A 20,265-nucleotide genomic window follows, 5' to 3' on the forward strand; every position below is an offset into this window, starting at 1 on the left:
TTGTATTTGAATTATATATTTATATTGGAATAACACGTAAACAGGTTAGTAATATTTTAGCTTGTAATATTAATGACATTGTCCATCTCTACTTAGCAAATAAAAATACAATTTATCTCACATACTATATAATATATTATAATTGTATAATGGAATTACAATCAACTTAAAATGTACATTATAAAATTAGTTATATTATTACTTGCAGTATATCATTTTTATATAATATTATTATGATAGCATTTTTTACATTAAATACATTCAATACACTGTTGTATGTTTAAAGCAATATCAAACAATATTTTAATTGGGATTTTATGTAAAATATAACAATTTATGCTTATGATATTAACTACGTATTCTTAATGAATACTTAACAATTGTATCTAGCAATTGATTAAACTTCAGGAATTTAATTAAAAATTATACACATATTTAAAGCACGTACATTATTATTTTAGGTCTTTGTATATATAATTCTAATTTATTTAATTTTTAATTCATTTTGAACAAAACTGCACGTTTCATATTTTATTCGTAAGTATAAGTTAGTTATTACTTATTGCTCTCTTTGCGCTTCCCGTATTTATGAATGTTAGTTACTGCTGTCAATTTTTGCTGAATGCAATGTACGGAGAAGATCATACGAATAGCCCCGAGAGCCAAAAAACCTTGAAAATATCCGGGACTGGTAATATTACTTAGACTTGGATATAAATTATCCATAATAATACATGAGCGGTTCCCTACTTCGTTTAAAATCATCTATATAGCAATAATAACTGCATTATCTATATAAGACCGAAGTCACACTAAAGTTAGTAGTTACGGTTTACAATCGGTCTGTACATCAACTTCACTATACAAGAAATCCTTAATCATGAAGTCTTCACTTTACGTGAGTGTCTTTTTGGACGAACGGTTTCCTAAAATCGTTCATAATCTTTCTATACACTGTTAAAATACTTTATTTTTTTAATAATTTTTTTTTAGGTAGCTTTGGCATTATTTGTAACTGTAGTCATAGCCGATGACTCTAGAAGTAAAAAGGAAGCTATTTACAATCCTTATGGGCAAATCACAGGTAAACATTCCACTGTAATATTGTAAAATAAATTAATGTATGTGAAACAACACAGGTACTATATTCAAATCTTTCAAACTTAATATGTACAATGTATATTATGGTAATGTGTAGGATTATACTATTATAAGTATAGGATTAATCTGATCGTGTCTTTTCGTGTAGAAAAACCAAACTTATGAAATTAGGAAAATAATAAAGATCATTATATAGTTGTTATACCTACACTTGGTTTACTGAAAATATATTTGATAAAATAGTTTTAGGTTAATTATAATTTTAAGGCTACGGACGATATAGTTTATTATAAACTCATCGTGACTATAAAGATATTAAGTATATTATATACATATAGTTTCATTGTATGATTATATTTCTACCAGTAACTTTTTTTTATTTATATTTTTTGCATAACTTAGAGAATTATTACAGCATCAGAGAGTCACAATTATTATAATGTTTATAGTATTTGCTTAGCTTATTTTAACTGAAAAATAAAATAAAAAATAAATTATTTGAGTCTTATAAATATTTGAAACGAGCAATTTATAGAACTAGTTTAGATATGTGAATATTTTAAAAGCTGAATTTATAATTGCCATTTCGTATTCAAATACAGTTGAACTTGAAAAAAACGGGTAGTGAAGTATATTAAACTTGGATGGCCTGTATGGGTGTGTATAGAGAATAATGATGAGATGAAACAAAGAACTCATAATGAGGGTAAAAATTAAAATTAAATATTTTTTTATTTTAATTAAAAAATAACATAACCTTTGATAAATGTCTAAATCTATATAATATTAGAAATTAAATTTAAATTAAATCTTATATCTACCACATAAACGATCTAATAATAGTATTTTTTTTTTATATTAATACATTTATAATAATGACGACATTAATGCATTGTAAATATTTAATATAATTAAAAGGATTATTTTCAGTAATAATACCAAAAACATAATACGTTATATTTTTATTTATAATTAAAAATAATAAAACAATTCTTATATACCTAAATATTATAAACTTTACCATTAAACACTTACCTTAATAACGCGAATAAACTAATTTTACATGATTATGTAATATATACATTGCACCTACCTACCTATACTTGCTAGTGATATATGTATATATAATATTTAATACAATTCATATAAATAAATAAATAATTATATGAAACCGTGAAACCGTACGAAACCAGATTTATTTATGTTTCATTTTCTGGTCGTTTGTAATTTAATTAGAAATATACTCATTGTATCCATAAATCTTTAAAACAAATAATAAATTATCATTACATATGTAGGTATGTGAATACTACATGATTTTACTAAAGATATTTAAAATTTTTAATAATTATTTAATCATAAAGTGAAATTATTATTAATATTGATTAAAACATGAAAATCAGGTTAATTTAATCATATAAAATTTCCTTTGCTATGTATTATTATTGTTATTTACACCTACTGACTATATCTGACTATTTATTATAATCTAAGTGATTTTTAGGTTAATTTTATTTAAGATACAAACTTACCTAGTGGCATAGACGCATAGTCTATAATATGTCAATACAATGAACTGGTAATTCCAGGAAATTGGCTTCATTTTGGTTTTTAAAAATGTGTATAGTCAAAAACATAATTTGAGAAATATTTCAAATATTTAGCAAACATATTATTTCCGATGAATTTCCGATAAACTTTAATAGATAGTAAATATTATACTGTATAAACGATGCATAAATAAATGTACGTATTTATGTTGTAAGGTTTGAAAACGGTAGTTTTTAGAGGTGCGATTGTCCCAATCCATTGTTAATTTCTTTTAATATATAAATAATAAATATTAAAAATAACAATTTATGGGCATTACTAACAGTTAATATTAAAAAAATGGAATAAGACGCTTATACGCTTAGAAAGTTTTTGTCAGTAGGACGAAAATAATTTTTTATTGCATAATTGTCGTACTAGAGTACCGAATTTTACTGAGCCCTCTTCCACCAATACTGTTTTGGCAAAACCAATTGATACCTACTAAGGTTTTGCGACGTCTTATTTACTAATTTCATGCAAATAAAATTATAAACACTCGTTGGCTTTGGTTCGATTGTGGAAGTCTTTTGGTTATTTCGTTTCGTCTAAGTCCTAATATAATCGTTACTCTCTTCTGACAATATAAAATTGCACGTGTGGCGAAAACTATATTGAATCCAATATACTTCTCTCTCAATTTTTATAATACAATAAAATAACATTGCGGAAATTCGTTTTATCGTCTACGTTAACGATTGCGCCGATATAGAACGGTACGCAGTTTAATAGAATAACGTCGGTCGGCGTTCGAGCCTGTAATAGCGTAACGCGTGGTGAGATGTGTTACAGGCGCTCAAGTTTCAAAAAAAAAAAAAAAAAATAGATCGATCAGACCATGACTGTTTAATGATAATTAATATTACCAGTTAAATAGTAGAAATCGACTATGACGGCATCTGAGGGATCACTGATCGAACCGTGTGGTTAAATAATAATATCGCGCGTGATGCACAACTGCATTGCGCTAAAATAAGAAAAAAAACTTAACTGTTTTACCCGAGATTAATTTTATACGCTATGAAATCGATAGAGCATCGTTGAGTTGTAAATTTGAATTCACTCTGAAACGCAAAAACAAAATCTCTCTCTCTCTATGTATATATATAATAATATATATATATAAGTACCTCATCTACACGTCTTGTTACTTTTTAACCAAACGCGTTTATCGAGCAATCGAATTTAAATATACGGAAACTTATATATATAAATGCTATACACATTTATTGCCTATTTATATTAAAATATTTAAATTGGTGTTGTCAAAAAGTTATAACTTTTGCGTTTTAGACGTTAAAGGTTAAACGCGCTCCGTTCGGAATTTCGGATGCTTATATTATATTATATTATATTACTGTATATACATTCTAAACGGACGACGTGCCAGATGCCCTTAAAAATCACAGCGATCGTACGCGGTTTAACGACTGTCGACGTAGTACAAACGGGAAACAGCCGCTTGAAGTCTCGGAACACGACGATATATTATTATGTGTATTTTTGTTTTTTTTTTGCTTCACAGACGCGAACAAGTATTTAGCTACGGTCCATCCGGCCCACGTTTACAACAACAACAACAACAACTATCAACAAGTGCCGTACAACAGCTATCAACCGGCGGCGTATTCGGCGTACAACCAGCTGCAGTACTACCAACAACAACCGCACCAGCGTGTCGGAGGGTATCCGTACAACGGCGACGCGGCCACGACCGGCTACAACCAGTACAACAACTACCCTTACAGCGGCGGCTTCCAGCAGTATCCGTACAACGTTAACCAGCAGTATCCGTACAACGTTAACCAGCAGTATCCGTACAACGTTAACCAGCAGTACCCGTACAACGTTCACCAGCAGTACCCGTACAACGTTAACCAGCTGCAGTACGGCGCTTACCAGCAACAGTACCCGTACTTCGGTTACCAGAACGCGTACGGCCGCCAACAGATTCCGTTCGGCTACAACAACAACAATTACAACGCGTACAACTTCAACCAGGTGGTCCGCCAGGCGCCCGCTTACCCGAGCGCCGGCGCTCAGCCCGTCAACCCGCCGGTGCCGCATCCGTTCTATCACACGCAAGGAACGTACTATCCGACCGAAATCAACAAGCCGACCCCGGCCGCCCCCGCCGCTCCAGTCGAACCGCCCAAAAAACCGTAAATCCAAACAAACACGTCGAAAACGCCACGAATATTGTTACAATAATGTCACGTGATCACTCGTACACGTAATGGTATATATATTATAATTATTGTGATTTAGTATTAGGAAATGGAAATGAACAAATAAACGTAATACACAATTACATATTATTATATATTACGTAAAACCATGCCATGATGATATTATTGTTACTATTAATATTATGCACTTGAAAAAAATAAATACATCACTAACGGAGCAAAACCGAATGCAGTCGCTGTTCGTTTCAAATTCCATGTAATTATTATTTTTTTTTTTTTTACAAATATAAAACCTTTTAACATTATAGTAATATACAATAGTGTTATGACGATTGTCCTCAAGATGCAGCACCTTTGAATAATAAGTAATGCGTAACCCAATAATACGAGTTTTAACTAGACTCGTAAAATAAATTGTATAACTACTAATCGTTATGCCGACGTGATAAGCTTTTGCGTAGTAGCAGTCTATTATTATTATAGGCGAATAGATGAATATAAGGTTTAGAGTTATCGACAAACGGGCTTTATATTTTGGGTACGCGTTTTGACGAGATAAAAAGTATTTGAGTCTGAACAAACCACAGATGTGATGCATAAAAAAAAATAATTTAATCTAATTTTGCAAACTATAATAGAAAAATGTTCAAATCCTTTTAAGATACATTATGAAATTACACTGAATATAATTATTCTGCCTATAATATGTATTCTATAAAGTATGTTTAAAGCTCAAGTATTGCCGATGATTAAATAAGATTTTTTTCTACCAAAATATCATAGATAATATATTATATATATATTATATACGTACTTCATTAACTCTGGTTTAAACTTTGATTGCAAATTTGATTAATTTTTATCGTATATAAAAAGTTATAACATTTTACTCTTTAAAGTTTCTCAAATGATTTTATTTTGCTTTCATCGGTGACCTCTTCGTCAAAAGGTTCACTCATTTCTGCTAATCTATGCTCTTCTACATCTTCTTCAACTTCTTGGTGAAACGGTTTTTCGGTTCCGATTTCATCTTCATGTTCTACACTTTCTGACACCGCATAATTACTATTTGGTTTAATCAATTTAACCGGAATGTGTGGCCCGTAATAATAGTTCATGGCGGTAGGCACAGGGGCATAATATAATAATCGTTTATGATGAGGTTTCTTCGGAGTGGGGTGGTGACAGTGTTCTTTTTTATGTTTTTTTTTTGGTTTTTTTGGTTTGTGTTTTTTGTGAACTTTGGGATCACATGGCTTACATGGTTTGTGTTTTGGCATCGAAGGTTTGTGAGGTTTATGTGGATACAGTGGCTTGTGTGGATGTGGTGGCTTGTGTGGATGTGGTGGTTTATGTGGAAGCAGTGGCTTATGTGGATATGGTGGTTTATGTGGGTGGCGATGGTTGCGAGGTATCCAATGGACAGGTACTTGACGGGCTATTAATATAGGATGATGCCGATTTCTGACAATTATACTTAAATCTCTCATGGGTCGTATGATTCTCATAGGAGGACGACCTTGTTGATCACTTATTGGATCTAGTGATTTATTACGTTCTTTTGGTTTCAACGAGATAAATGACGACACCTCTTTTACTTTTTTTACTTGCTCGTAATCTTTAGTATCATCTTTAGAATCAATATTTTTTTCGGGTTCATTAAGTCTTTCCAATGAATCCATTTCATCCGGTTCATTTAGCTGTTCTGGGTTTTCTGGTTCTCCGTAATCAACAATGTCAGGATCATGAATTTGTTTAGCCATTGGATTTGACGAATCTGTAGGCATCCATGTGTCAGGTACCTCAGATATAAATTCATCTGGAGAATCTATTTCTGGCCCTTGAAGTCCATAACTTCGAGAGCTGGGATCCTCTTGAGAGTCAATTGATTTTGTATGCAAATTCCTGTTTGTACTGTTTTGTTTATTGTACTCGTCGTTTAATCTTCGGCCGCACGCTAGTGCTGATAACCAGAATAAAGCCAACTGTAAAATATGTCAACGAGATATTTATGATAGATATATCTAATAAGTAAGTAAACACTAAAGAGTAAACCGAATAATCACACAACGATTATAACAAAATAAGTGTTATTCCATGTTGTTGAAAAACAAATTATAATTCTTTACAAATATTGAGGGATTAAAAATAGAATAATTGCATAAGTTTCTCAATTTAGAAATTAATAGTTAAGTATTTAATATGTATAATGTTAGGTATGGATTACTTTTTTCAAAGAAAAATGTTCAACTATATCAAATCATAAGCTAATAAAAATTAACTAAAAAAACAAGTATACGACGTTAAATGGATCACTTTTTATACTACATAATTATGTATAATTGTTAAAATTAAATTGGGTGAATGATTAGACTGTAATAAAAATCTCCAAATCAATTTTATAAAATAAATAAACCAACATTTTATCCTTACTTAAATTTATAGAATTAAAACTGGGTAAGTAATTATTTAAAACGTAAAAGCGTATGAAAAATCCTGTATAAAATCAAAGCCATAGAGAAGCTGTACACATTTGAATTTATTATTAGTAATAATAATAATAACACAATGTCGTCAGTAATACATTTTTTAAATAAAATTAACATTGTGTGTATTTTACGTTAGTTGATCATAGTTTTATAAAACTGATATAAGTACCTATTTAAGAAATGCATTTTGAAAATAATTAATTAATCAATATCATAATGATATAATTCTTAGTTTCTTATAATTTCTAAAATATATTCTTATTTGTACTTACCAATAGTTTTGTATCCATCGTTATACGGGGTATTCATGACGAAAATTCGATTCTGATTAGGATGCACATGATGCTTTTGACACAAACACCGTTTGTAAACTGTCATTTTGATCAACAAATAAATCCTCAACATATGCACACTATATTCCACCTCCACCGCATGAAATGAACCGTGTCACACTAATTGTACAAAGTTTTGGTTTTTGGTTTTGGTTTGTTTTTACACACGGATTTCCCAATATTATGTCACGTTATCGGTCGCTCGGTATCGTGACTACGACGTTTTGGTTGCTTTTATTCTTGTACCGGAAAAAAAAAATCAATAGCAAGTGATGTAACCCAGTAGCACTGGTAATCGGAACGAAATGGCGATCGTTTTAATTACAGGAAGTTGTGAAATCGTTCACTGGACGATGGTGTGAAAATAAGGGCACGTGGATGGTGGAGAATCATTTACCGAATGATGGTGGTTACCTATTTTCAGGTCACGGTCAATAGTGAATATTCACTTGGGTTATGTGCCCGGTTAACTGTGAAAACGAGAGTCTTTAAAGAAAACTGAAATCGATACAGTACAGCCGTTAGTTATTGGAGAATATCAATTAATGGTGTGTACAAATGGATGTTTTAATGGAAACAAAAATGTTGAGTTTTAACTACATTATTTTATAGTGACGTCATAAATGACATGAATGTCGGGCAAACACACTTTATGTATTTGTATACGTATGGTTTTTTTTCTTATCGAATCCATTTACACAATGAATAATACCACCCTTTCTTAAAACATACTTATGAATATAGAGTACTCGATACAATTGTAAAATATACATACAAAAGTGAATAAAAGCTAGAAAACTTTAAACTTCTAAAACGTTTTTTTACCATAAATGCATACGACTTGAACAAAACAAAAAAAAAACAATTTTTATACGATCGAAAGTTATTACGAAGAAACTTTTGTAATTTAACTTATTTTAATGCATAAATATAAGATCACCCCCACACAATAAAAAACCTATAAACTTTTTTTTTGGTGTACAAATAATATAATAATTATATAAAACATATTTTTATATATTCATAAATATATTATTTAAAATACGACGTATTCGTATTATATATATTATGATATATATATATATTGATAAGCTTAGTTTTTTTTTTTTTGATTGTATAACAACGTTAATTATACAAATACTACATAACTATTACCTATTTTACATTATATATTAAATTTTAAGGTACGAAATAGTAAATTAATTGATTCATATGTTTTAAATTTCAATATTGTAATGTGTTTACATGCATAGGTAGAGGTTCTAATATTTGTAATAATATTTTAATGTATGTTATATACTATATAATATATAGTAATGTATAAATAATCAATATAAATTGAGCAATTTTTGATTTTAGATAACTGGTCCTAGGTCCCAGTTTATATTTAAAACTTTAAATAATAGAAACATAATTTCTTATGATAAAATATAATATAAACACAAATATTTACTATTTATTAAAATATTGATTAATTAAGTTGAAAATGTTTTGTCATTGATTTAGTTTATTTTTTAAATTCTCGTTTACTTGCAGCTACATTTATATAATTAATTTATTAAAATATTATAACACAAACAATTGTCTCATATTTATATTTATGGCTGTATTTATTCTATGGTGAATATACAATGTATACATACTATAACTGAGTAGGTATATAGAATCGAAATAATTAATAATGATAGTAAAATTGTGGAAATAATTTGGCTTATAATTTTAGTAGGCTTAAATAGGTATTTATATACACGAATATAATCTATTTTTAACACTTTATTGAGAATAATAATTATTCGTGGATTTAAAATCCTTTCAAAATAGATTTTATTTCATAAGAATAATAGAACTGGGTGAAAGACTTTTTAAATTATTTACAACACCAATCTCATTAACATTTGTGGTGATTTATTATTATTAGCTAACCCAAAGAAATTTGCGGTTTAACATAATTGTGCATTGGTTTAGGATAGGGTTAGAGTGGTATTCACGTCCATGTGATCGGAATGTTTTACACACGTAATTTATTTGGATTCCGGCTAGGAATTGAAAAAAAATCAATTCACAATATTTTTCTAACGATATTTAATCAATATTATCGTAAGTACTTTTCTACGAAAAATAAATGTAGGTATTTCGTAAAGATTAAAAAAAAAACTAATTAAAATTATTACTTTTCTATTAAATTATTAAACCCAGTGTAAATTAACTTTTACTATTTCGTTCAGTATATAAAAATATATATATATATATATATATATGACATTTTGTCTTTATAAGCATATATAGTTACTATATTCAATTAGTTAGTACAATAATATTTATATTATAACGTAACTTACAAAACACAATATATTGAATTTTATATTTTTATTTTATAAATAGTAATGTTAATGTTTATTAGTAATGTAAAGGGATTTAAAATTGGATTCGTTAAAGGTTAAACTACAATCTTAGGTTTTTTAGTATTGATTGCATTTTTTTTTAAACGGAAAAAAATTTAAATGTATAGTATGTATTTCATTTTATTATTTATTATATAAGTAAATAGAATTTAACAATTAATATATTAATTACTTTTTTAATATTAAGGCTAAATTTTTGTGTTTTTAATAAAGAAATTGTCTCCAGTTGCAAACTATCATCGACGCTAAAATACAGTAATTTTAGATTAACCAATGCTAAAGCTAAAAGATACATAATAAGGTGTATATTATTATGACACTTTCAATAATAATTTTGAAAAACCAGGAAAGTCGCTATGCTGTATACAATAAGTGTCGAGTGTATCATTTTATTGAGTAAGCCACTGGAATGGATGATGTTAAATTTTAATTCAACGATATACATCATTGTATACGTACAACAAAAACTTTACTGTACAGAGATTGTTTGTCAGTCAGTATTTCTAAGGATATTTTATGAAATATTTTTGTAACAAATAGCAATTGATTTTTAGTCATTTGGTAGGTTATACAAATCTTTAATATAATATATGGTATAAACCTTTGAGTATATAATATTGTCTAAGTTTGAACTTACTTAACGCTCATAAAAAATGGATGAGTCTATAACTTTTTTTTTATTTTATTCTAGTAAGAAAAATTAATGAGATATATTGTGTAACAACTAAAAATAAATTATAAATCTTTTCAGTAAATAAAATAAAAAAATATTCTAAATTCAAAGTTTGTGCCAGTGACCACACTTTAAGCTAAAGCTATTGAAATACTTGTTCTATGGTAAAATTTGTGTACAGACAATAAATAAAAATAAATAAAATGTACACACGACATTATAAAATCCAAACACTCATCTCTTCACTCAGAATCTATTATAGAAAGAGTTTCATTCGTATGTTTTGAACTTGTAACAAAGTAGAATTAAATGTTGACGTTACTATACTATACATTATTTTTATTTTATCAAATAATTTTCAAGACATATCTTTTACATTCAGTTGATTCCATGGACATAATATTTTTTTCAATATTTTTAAGTAATAATATATACCTATTTCGAGAAATCAAATCATAGATATTATTAGGTAATACTTACTAATACTAGATACTTAAAAAAATAAAGTATTTTTGTCCATACTAAATATAATTAATGGCATAAATATTATATTTTGTATAAATTGTTTAAAAAATATTTAATCAAAAAAACAAACAAATATAATTTGATATTTGATATTTAATATAATGTGAGTAAAATAGGTTATAGGTAATACAATTTACTGTTTTAGTCTTAAAAATAAAATTAGGTGGTGACAGATAAAAAAAAAATATTATCATTGTAAAATCAATACATTTATCCGTTTAGAATATAAAATTAAAAATTATTAGTTAATTAAAAATGATGTGATTTAAAGGATTCAGATTTTTTATAGTATCAGTCTGTTGGATTTATATCTATATAACCATATAAACTTCAAATATATAATTTTATTTTCTTCACAATACATTTGTTATTTTTTTTCATCATATTAACTAATGGCCACACCGTTAAAGAAAATAAAGATCAATTTAAAAATATATATATATATATTATCTTTGTAAAACTAGTACATACTCAGAATTTAATACTTTAAATACTGATTAATTTCCTCAGAAATATTTTTTTTCTGAACATTTATTTCAAAGAATACATTTTTGTCTTAATACAAGATTGTATTATTTCATTATACATTGAAAACAATATTTTAATCTACTCTAACATGGTATTTTAATCACCACAAATTGGGCTAAGTGTTCCTGGATTTGAATATTTAAATTAAGCTGTATAGTGTACATTATAAATAATACTATTATATCAACTTATATAACCATTTTGGGTTTAAAAACTATTTACATAAACAAAACGTTTTTATTTTTCCAAAATTGTATACCTTGTGAATTAATCAAATATGTCACATTATTAATTAAATTAAATTACCATCCTTTATATTATTTATAAATGTTATAATACATTTATATATTACATGGGAGGTAAACATAAACTGTAAATTATTATATAACCTATACCACTATACATACTTAAACTTAGAAAAAAAAAAAATGTGAAATACGAGTAGTAGTTAAATATTTGTGAGATTCAACTAGATATATTGTAGCATTATTTATAAAATTTTAATTATTATTACCTTATTATACATAAAAAAAATTAGCTATTTAAGGGGCCGCCACACCAATATTTGTTTCCTCTGTTAATTTTTTTTTATAAATTTAAGCATGTTTTAATTTAAATTAACTTCGATTATTTTTAACCACCGATAACTTATTCAAAAATGAAAATATTAAAAATCTATCTGGTAAATGTACAGGAAATATTCTTCTTTATAAAATATATTTTGGTGCCTTTTCGCTAAACTGAACCAGAGAATCGTAATCGTAAAAATACAGAATATCTTTTTCCTATATTATGTGCGAGATAAACAGAGAAAGCAAATGTTTGTGTGGTGGCCCCATAATTTACAAGCAGTTTAATATTTTTTAAAGGTATAATATGTGATATAATATTGTAGTTACTAATATCAAGTATTTATGAAGAAATTCAAAATACCTATTTAAAATTCTAGTTTTTAGATTTAAAATAAACACACAACATTGCTTCAACCTCAAATTTATATAAAATTCAATGAGTTTAGAAAAATATATTATAAAATTATATTGTGAAGAATTCATGAACATAATAATAAGGAAATACAAAAATGTTATTTTCATTTATATCATATATTTTTGACATTTAATATTTTTCTTTTTCGTTTATATCGAAAATGTGAAAACAACAAATAAACTATTAAACAAAAATTATATAATTACACAATAATATATTATAGTTATTAAGTTTGTTTAACAACAGTTTGACATTATGTCAAATATGAATATATGATAAAGAACAAATTGTATAATAAAGTATAAAACTCAATTTAGGAAAATCGGAAAGTGAATTAAAAATAATCTTTATTTGTTCTTGAATATACTAATAAAACATTTTATTTAATTTCGGCGATCAGTCTTAAAATATTTAGATTGGCATCGAGTTAATTTAACAAAATATAAAATAAAAAACAACTTCCGTCCCAATTTTTTCCAGTGGAGATATTGTACAACAATAAGATTCTTCTATATAGTATATTATTAACAATTACATCGAAATAATATAACATTGTACTTACATGTGAAATATTTGTATTTAAATGACAATCATAAACTTGACTTGAGATTAGATGGCTATGGTATCGTTTTAGATTCATCTGGTTGGCGCCACTACCAGCGTATAAATAGGTAACAAAGACAAATTAAACGGCAGTCTCGTGAAGCAAAAGCAATCCGGAAAATGTGTTCCGGTTTACGTTGAAATCGCGACGATACAAAGATAACGACAACGACGATGAAAACATGCTGTTATCGTACATTTGTGTGAGTCTTGAAAACCTTATTCGGATGAACGCGAACGATCAATCGAATTGGCCAACGAACCGTTTCGGACGCATCGAACGGCATTGGGATGATCGTACGGCAACAATAACAAATACACTCAGCTATGCTAAGCCACGACCTTGGGCGCGTTTTCACCGAGCCCGTGTCGAGGGCACTTCCGGTCTAGGTGTCGGATAAATATCCGTTGATCCGGAGGATTTCAATCAAGTCACTCTCGAGTCACCGCAATGATGTTCCAACGGATCGCAGCTCTCCTGATCGTCGGATCAAGTGCGTCAACCGCATTCGTCCACTCCTCCAACCAGCAGTCCAGCCATAAATCGGAATCTAGTTACAGCAGCAGTTCTTCACGTGAGTTTTAAGTATTTCTAAACATTTTTTTTTTTTCAATGTATTAATGTTATTATTCACACGTATGCACGTTTATCCTGAGCAAAAAATCGTTGACAAACTCGTTTCCACCATTATCTGTTGTAGAGCGGTTTGATTTAAGTTAATGCTCCACCCCCTTACTAACGAATTAATATTATTCTTGTGTGACTAATTATAATCCACTTAAATATGGCCCGACGAATATTCATTAAATTTACATAAACGCCCTTATAGTGCTCGGTAAAACCTCTTTAAAGCATAAAACGAAAAAAAAATACCTACCGAATAAGATAACCCTAAAACACAATATTATAATGACCAACGTTTTAGATTTATTTTACACATTTTGTATCGAAAATATTTCCATACTTGACTAAATTTTTTTATTCGTTATTATTTTTATTGATAAAAATGTCAACAACTGAATCTTCTAAAAATCGTGAGCAATAAAGTTTGTAGAACTTTGAAAAAGTGCTTAATGCATAATATAGTGCAATGTTATATTTATTCGACGTGTATCTACATAATATTAACATTTATAACATATGGACGAAATTATTTTAAATTGTACTCAATATAGTTTTGTGAAGTAATAATATTTGTTGATCTTGTTATCTTGTTAGTTATAATTTATTGTATAAAGCTCTTAGTTCATTAGTTATCTTAAATGAATATTAAATAAATTAAGTCCTAATAATTTATATTTTAACTGTAGATCATGGTGGAAATTCATACAGTTACGTCAGTCAATCGGCCCAGGGTCCAGGTTATAGTTACAGTTACAGTCACTCCGGTAGCGGATCTCCATTGTTTTTACCTGAATACGCTGCTGGATATCATTTATACACCCCTCTAATCATTCCATCACTGGACTTTGATCTAGATTTTGATTTGGATGATGATCTAGATACTGATTTAGATTTCTATATTGACACAGACTTGGATTTAGACATAGATTTAGATTTCCCGGGAATTGAATACGGACTCGGTTATATTGGAAAATATGGACACTGGTATAGAAAACCAAGATATGGATTTTCCAAGTTGTACAATAGTATCGATGGAGATTTTTGGAATTATGGAGGAAATTACGGATACGATCATATAGCACCATTACATTATGGATCACTTAATTTTTTCAAATAATTATAGTCAAATAGTAAATTATACTATTTATTTATTTATAATACATATTTAATAATTTATTTATCATGTTAACATGCCTTTAGGTATATGATCTGACCATTTTTTAAATGTTATCAGTACTTAATCTATTGTATAATAGACATCATGACGATTTAAAACGACGTTATTTACATACAAGACTTAAAATAAATTCGTATTTTTCTATAATACTTTATTGTATAAATCAGTATTCATTATATTTATGGAACTAATAGATACTTTATGTATTATTATACTACTTATATTTGTACACCATGCAATAAATATAATATATTATTATGTTTAAAAATATTTTTGTAATTAATTCCATTGCAAAATAATATAACACATGCAGGGACGATATGAATAATAACATTAACAATCGGAATGCGGTCACAGGAGATAAATCATTTCGCATATTGGAATTTTCGTCTGTGTACTGTATTAATATATTAATGTGTAAATATGGAAAATAGTACAATGAACATAAAATATATGTGTTAAATTTTGAAAATACGAATGATTATACTACATAAATGTATTATGTATATTATTATTTGCAATAATATATTATAAAATTATTACATTTTAGTACTACATAAAATATATAACACGTGTAACTGTTTAACTATTAACACTATAGGCTATCATCATTATCCATATTATTGATGGGTCTGTGAGCTCTTTATAATAATACACATTGTACTTATACAATTAATTAATTGTTCTTTATAGTTCAACCTTATGTATACAAATATACATTTTTTTTTTTTTATAAACTTTATTTCAATATATTGTATTATAATAAATCAAAGATCATTAATCTTAAAATTGTTTTTATTTATTTTTATGTCTTTAATTTGAATAAATATCGGGTTATTTGCATTTTTTTTTTTTACTTCATACACTTATAAGCAGAAAATACAAAATACATTGAGTTAATGAGAAAAATACATTGTTCAGAAATACAGAACTATTTTTATTTGGTCATTTATATTATACACTTTATGAAAATTAGAACATTATATCAGGGGTGGCCAATCAGTCGATCGCGAGATGAATTTGAGCTGATCGCGACTCCCTTTCGTATTTTCTTGAATTTTTTAATTTTTTCTGTAAATTTGTATATCTCTTTATATCAACGATTATAAAAATTATACTTAGAAAATGTTATAAATAACTATGAAAAACGAGATTATACACAAATATCGAATATAAAAGAAGTGCAACACGCATGTGCATATATAATATACATATTTTTTTTTTATTGACAACCTTTTTTTTTTTTTTTTGGTCGATCGCGACAACCTAGAAAATCTCGGAGGTCGATAGCAAGTCTATTAAAGTTGGCCACCCCTGCATTATATGCACAAAAAATCGTAATATTAATAATGTATCTTGAAAATATTTTTCTCTTTTAAACATATAAGTTTTTTAAATATTGTATCATTCATAATCGTATAAACTGTAAATATAATCGAGAGACTAGACATCTGATGGCTTAGTTTGTCGACGGCACGTGGAAGATAATAGGTACTTTATAGATAAGAACTATCATACACTTTATGCACATACTTTTGTCATGTATAGGAAGTAGAAATGTATTGAAAAAAAAATAGTTAATATTGTTATTATTTCATAGGGTACTTAATGAAATTCAGACGTGTGAATTTTATCATCAGTTTTAAGTTCTTTGTTTTGTATTTTTTTTAAATATATTGAATAGAAACATTGTCAATTCCGTATAGAAGATATAGCCATACTAATAATAAAGGTAAATAAAACAAATTCTAATGTTACTTATTATTTAGTAGGTATCTAGTTGTACAATCTATGAGAGAATACTAAATCAATTCATAATATCAACCATTATATAATATTGTTTGTTAAGTTTAAATTAGTACTATACATGATACGTCATTCTGAGTTACTCAAATTTTAATAAATAAATATTATGTTACATTATTTGAATAAACTAACTCAACGCCGTTAATTCTAACAACAAAGGAACAGGTACTCGAAACTGAAGTTTAACATGGTACGTTATTGTTACTGAAATTTAAAAAAAATTAACTAAGTTCAAATGTTGATAAAATTGGATATTCAAACGTAAAATTACGATTCTTAAATCAAAATTCTAAAAAATTTAAATGATTATTTAAAAATAGTTGACTTGCAAATTTTTTTTATATGCTTTCAAACACTTACTAAGCGCGATAAAATATCAATTTATCAATTTATTGAGCAGCCGATGTAGGAATGATGATAACTGAGAATATGCATAGTAATATGATTTATTGAAGTGAACCATACATTTTATAAGACGTATTATATTATTATTCAATTAAAATAAATTATATTAGTATTGTAATCTGTATAACGCACAATATTTAATGTTACTCCTAATATTCCTTGAACGATATTTGACAAAAAAAATAATGTCTAAAAAGAACTATAGCTATTAGTAACTATACTCTAGGCTATCTTCAAAATAATCATAAATGGCTTAACGTGTAATATCAACTGATCGTATATGCATAGTGCACACGTTATAAATGAACGGTATTATAATATGGCTTACTAGTAATTATACAATAAATAAAATTTCATGGTCAAAACTGTACATTTTCCTATCCATAAGTGATATGAGGTATAGGTACTTGAATGTATAATATTACAATATAATATTATTGTTAGTTAAATATATGTTAAAATATGTCATAATTTATATAAATTGTATCACTAATATGTTGTTTAATAATATTGTTATATTTTAAGAAGCTGTAGATTGCTTATTGGACGGAAATCAAATATTATTATAGTTATTTTAAAGCTTTAATTTTAATAATTTATTTATTTGTATTTTATATTTTTATGATTCAGAATTCTTGTATTCAGAATATAAACCCACACAGTTTTTAATGTACCTTTATTCCATGTATAATTATTATACAGTTGTACATTTTGAAAATAGCCATAAAAAATAAAATATGAGTTGGGATAGTAAAAAATAATCATATTTTTTCAGAAAGTGCAAAAAAATATTTGAACTTGGACACTTTTTAATTCAAATAAATAAAAGTACTTGATGAATACTTAAGAAAAAATATAAAAATGAAAATAGTCAGACATCTTCAAAGATAAAACTACATTTACAAATTGTAGAGTAAAATTGTGTATCTACTTTAGAAGAACCGTAAAAAAAAAAAACGAAGCAGAGTAAAATCTATTGATGTTCATGGAAATTAATTGTTAAAAGTAACTATTGAATCTACTTAGAAAGGAAAAAAATACTTAAGTAAAATATAATCATAGTTTGAGAAATATGAGAAAACCAAATAGGATTTTAACATGAGTTTAATTGAAATTTTAACTATCGATATTTCCATTATAATCAAGGAATAAAGGGGTTTTAATTAGGTACTAAACAAGTTTTGAACAAGCCACCGTAACACCAACTCCAGATCGACCTAACGCACCGCCGGTTTCTAGAGGATTACGTTCTGGGCGGATCGCAAAGGTGGGATGCACATCTGCAGTCATCTATATTATTCGCAGGTTTCTTAATACGTACGAATGCCGTAAATTTAATACGCCTCGACAGCGCGCACTTAGAATATATCGTACTTATACGTATTATCAATGATTATAAATAATAGCGTTTATTTATAATAAATGGTATTATATTATTATGTGTACCTAATGTACCTATTTATTGCATATTATATAGGTTTTTAAAATATGGGCAAGACATTTTACATTCACGTGACATACAAATATTATTGTACATTACCGTCGCATGGTATTATTCATATTATATTACCTATACATACATATTATAATAAATCACGTTCCCATTATACAAGATCTGCAGCGTGGCTATAATATTATTATCTTGGATAATTAGACGGGGTGTGAATTCGGCCACTATAGTTTAAAAGATAAAGCGCACCGAATATAATGGACGTTTTTTTTTCTTTGTTTTTGTACAATAAATTGTAATAATTCAGCGTTTGGGGTTTTATGGCGATTATTAAACATTGCGTAACAAAATATAATACAATGTATACATTTAATAACGAGGATTATTACCAATAAAAAAATAATTAAGGTACTGACTAATAATTTAATACTATAAATTAACAGTTCTTTAAATGCGATAATTTATTTGTTCATGAAGTGGAAATGGATTGAAATTTCTCATAACTATAGTCAAATAGTTCATTATATAAATTATTCTAAAACCCACGCAAACGTGATATAACTTTTTTTTAAACTATTTGTGCAAAGGTCTTATATTATTATATTTCATATACAATATCCAAGGTGTATGCAACCAGTTGACAAATAGAACACACGAGATGGCTATTAAATATTAATTATTATTTTTATGCAATATTTTATACAAAATAAAACGTAATACTACAACGTAAGGTGGATGCAAATGCTGTTTTATATTATGGTATCAAATCATTGTAATATAAAAAAACCTAATTTACAACTTTACTTTTTACGTAATTAAACTATATATATACATAATACAATTTAATAATTAATATAGATAAATATACAGATATTTAATTTATTACACTTCAAGTTTGTTGTATCATTATAATATGGATTGGATTCCTAAATAAATATTAATATTAATTCAAGCACCTACAATGTCCATTTAAATTTATATTTATTTTATATTATTGATTTGATGTAATTACTTATTAAATTTTATACATGGTGATATATTTAACGTAAAACACTTATTATTTCAAAAATGTTTAACTTTTTAATTTTTTTTTCCAGAAGTGTTGAAATTTAATGGAATCTACAAGTATTTGATATTCTTAAAAAATGTATATTTATTTTTTTATGATTTACATGTATCAACTTTGAATTTTTAATTGGACATATAAATATTTAATATCATTAAGTTATAAAACTATTTTTGTTAAGAACTTTAGTTTTTCAATTTTAGATTTTCATTTAATAGTTTTCGAGATATAATTAAGTCGAAAGATAATTTTAGAAGAGCCTTTTGTAAGTGTTAATACTTGCCCTTCGTATCTTATGGTTAATCATTCAAATTGTT

At 27.0% G+C, this 20,265-nt stretch overlaps 3 protein-coding genes across 3 annotated transcripts; 2 read left to right on the forward strand and 1 right to left on the reverse strand.

Annotated features, from left to right (window-relative positions):
• Positions 1-738: 738 nt before the first annotated feature.
• LOC132921192 (uncharacterized) lies at positions 739-5,002 on the forward strand. Its single transcript, XM_060984063.1, has 3 exons — positions 739-898; positions 994-1,084; positions 4,217-5,002. The coding sequence occupies exons 1-3, from the start codon at positions 881-883 to the stop codon at positions 4,855-4,857; spliced, it is 750 nt and encodes a 249-aa protein (XP_060840046.1). The 5' UTR covers positions 739-880; the 3' UTR covers positions 4,858-5,002.
• Positions 4,993-7,728, reverse strand: LOC132921190 (uncharacterized). Its single transcript, XM_060984062.1, has 2 exons — positions 7,642-7,728; positions 4,993-6,865 (listed from the first exon to the last, which is right to left on the reverse strand). Exons 1-2 carry the CDS (start codon positions 7,657-7,659, stop codon positions 5,774-5,776), a joined length of 1,110 nt encoding a protein of 369 aa, XP_060840045.1. The 5' UTR covers positions 7,660-7,728; the 3' UTR covers positions 4,993-5,773.
• Positions 7,729-13,398: 5,670 nt separating this feature from the next.
• LOC132920853 (uncharacterized) lies at positions 13,399-15,561 on the forward strand. The gene is made up of 2 exons (XM_060983569.1): positions 13,399-13,994; positions 14,731-15,561. Exons 1-2 carry the CDS (start codon positions 13,871-13,873, stop codon positions 15,159-15,161), a joined length of 555 nt encoding a protein of 184 aa, XP_060839552.1. The 5' UTR covers positions 13,399-13,870; the 3' UTR covers positions 15,162-15,561.
• The last annotated feature ends 4,704 nt before the right edge of the window (positions 15,562-20,265 follow it).

The sequence above is a fragment of the Rhopalosiphum padi genome, chromosome 2 (genome assembly GCF_020882245.1).
Source record: "Rhopalosiphum padi isolate XX-2018 chromosome 2, ASM2088224v1, whole genome shotgun sequence".
Classification (NCBI taxonomy): domain Eukaryota; kingdom Metazoa; phylum Arthropoda; class Insecta; order Hemiptera; family Aphididae; genus Rhopalosiphum; species Rhopalosiphum padi.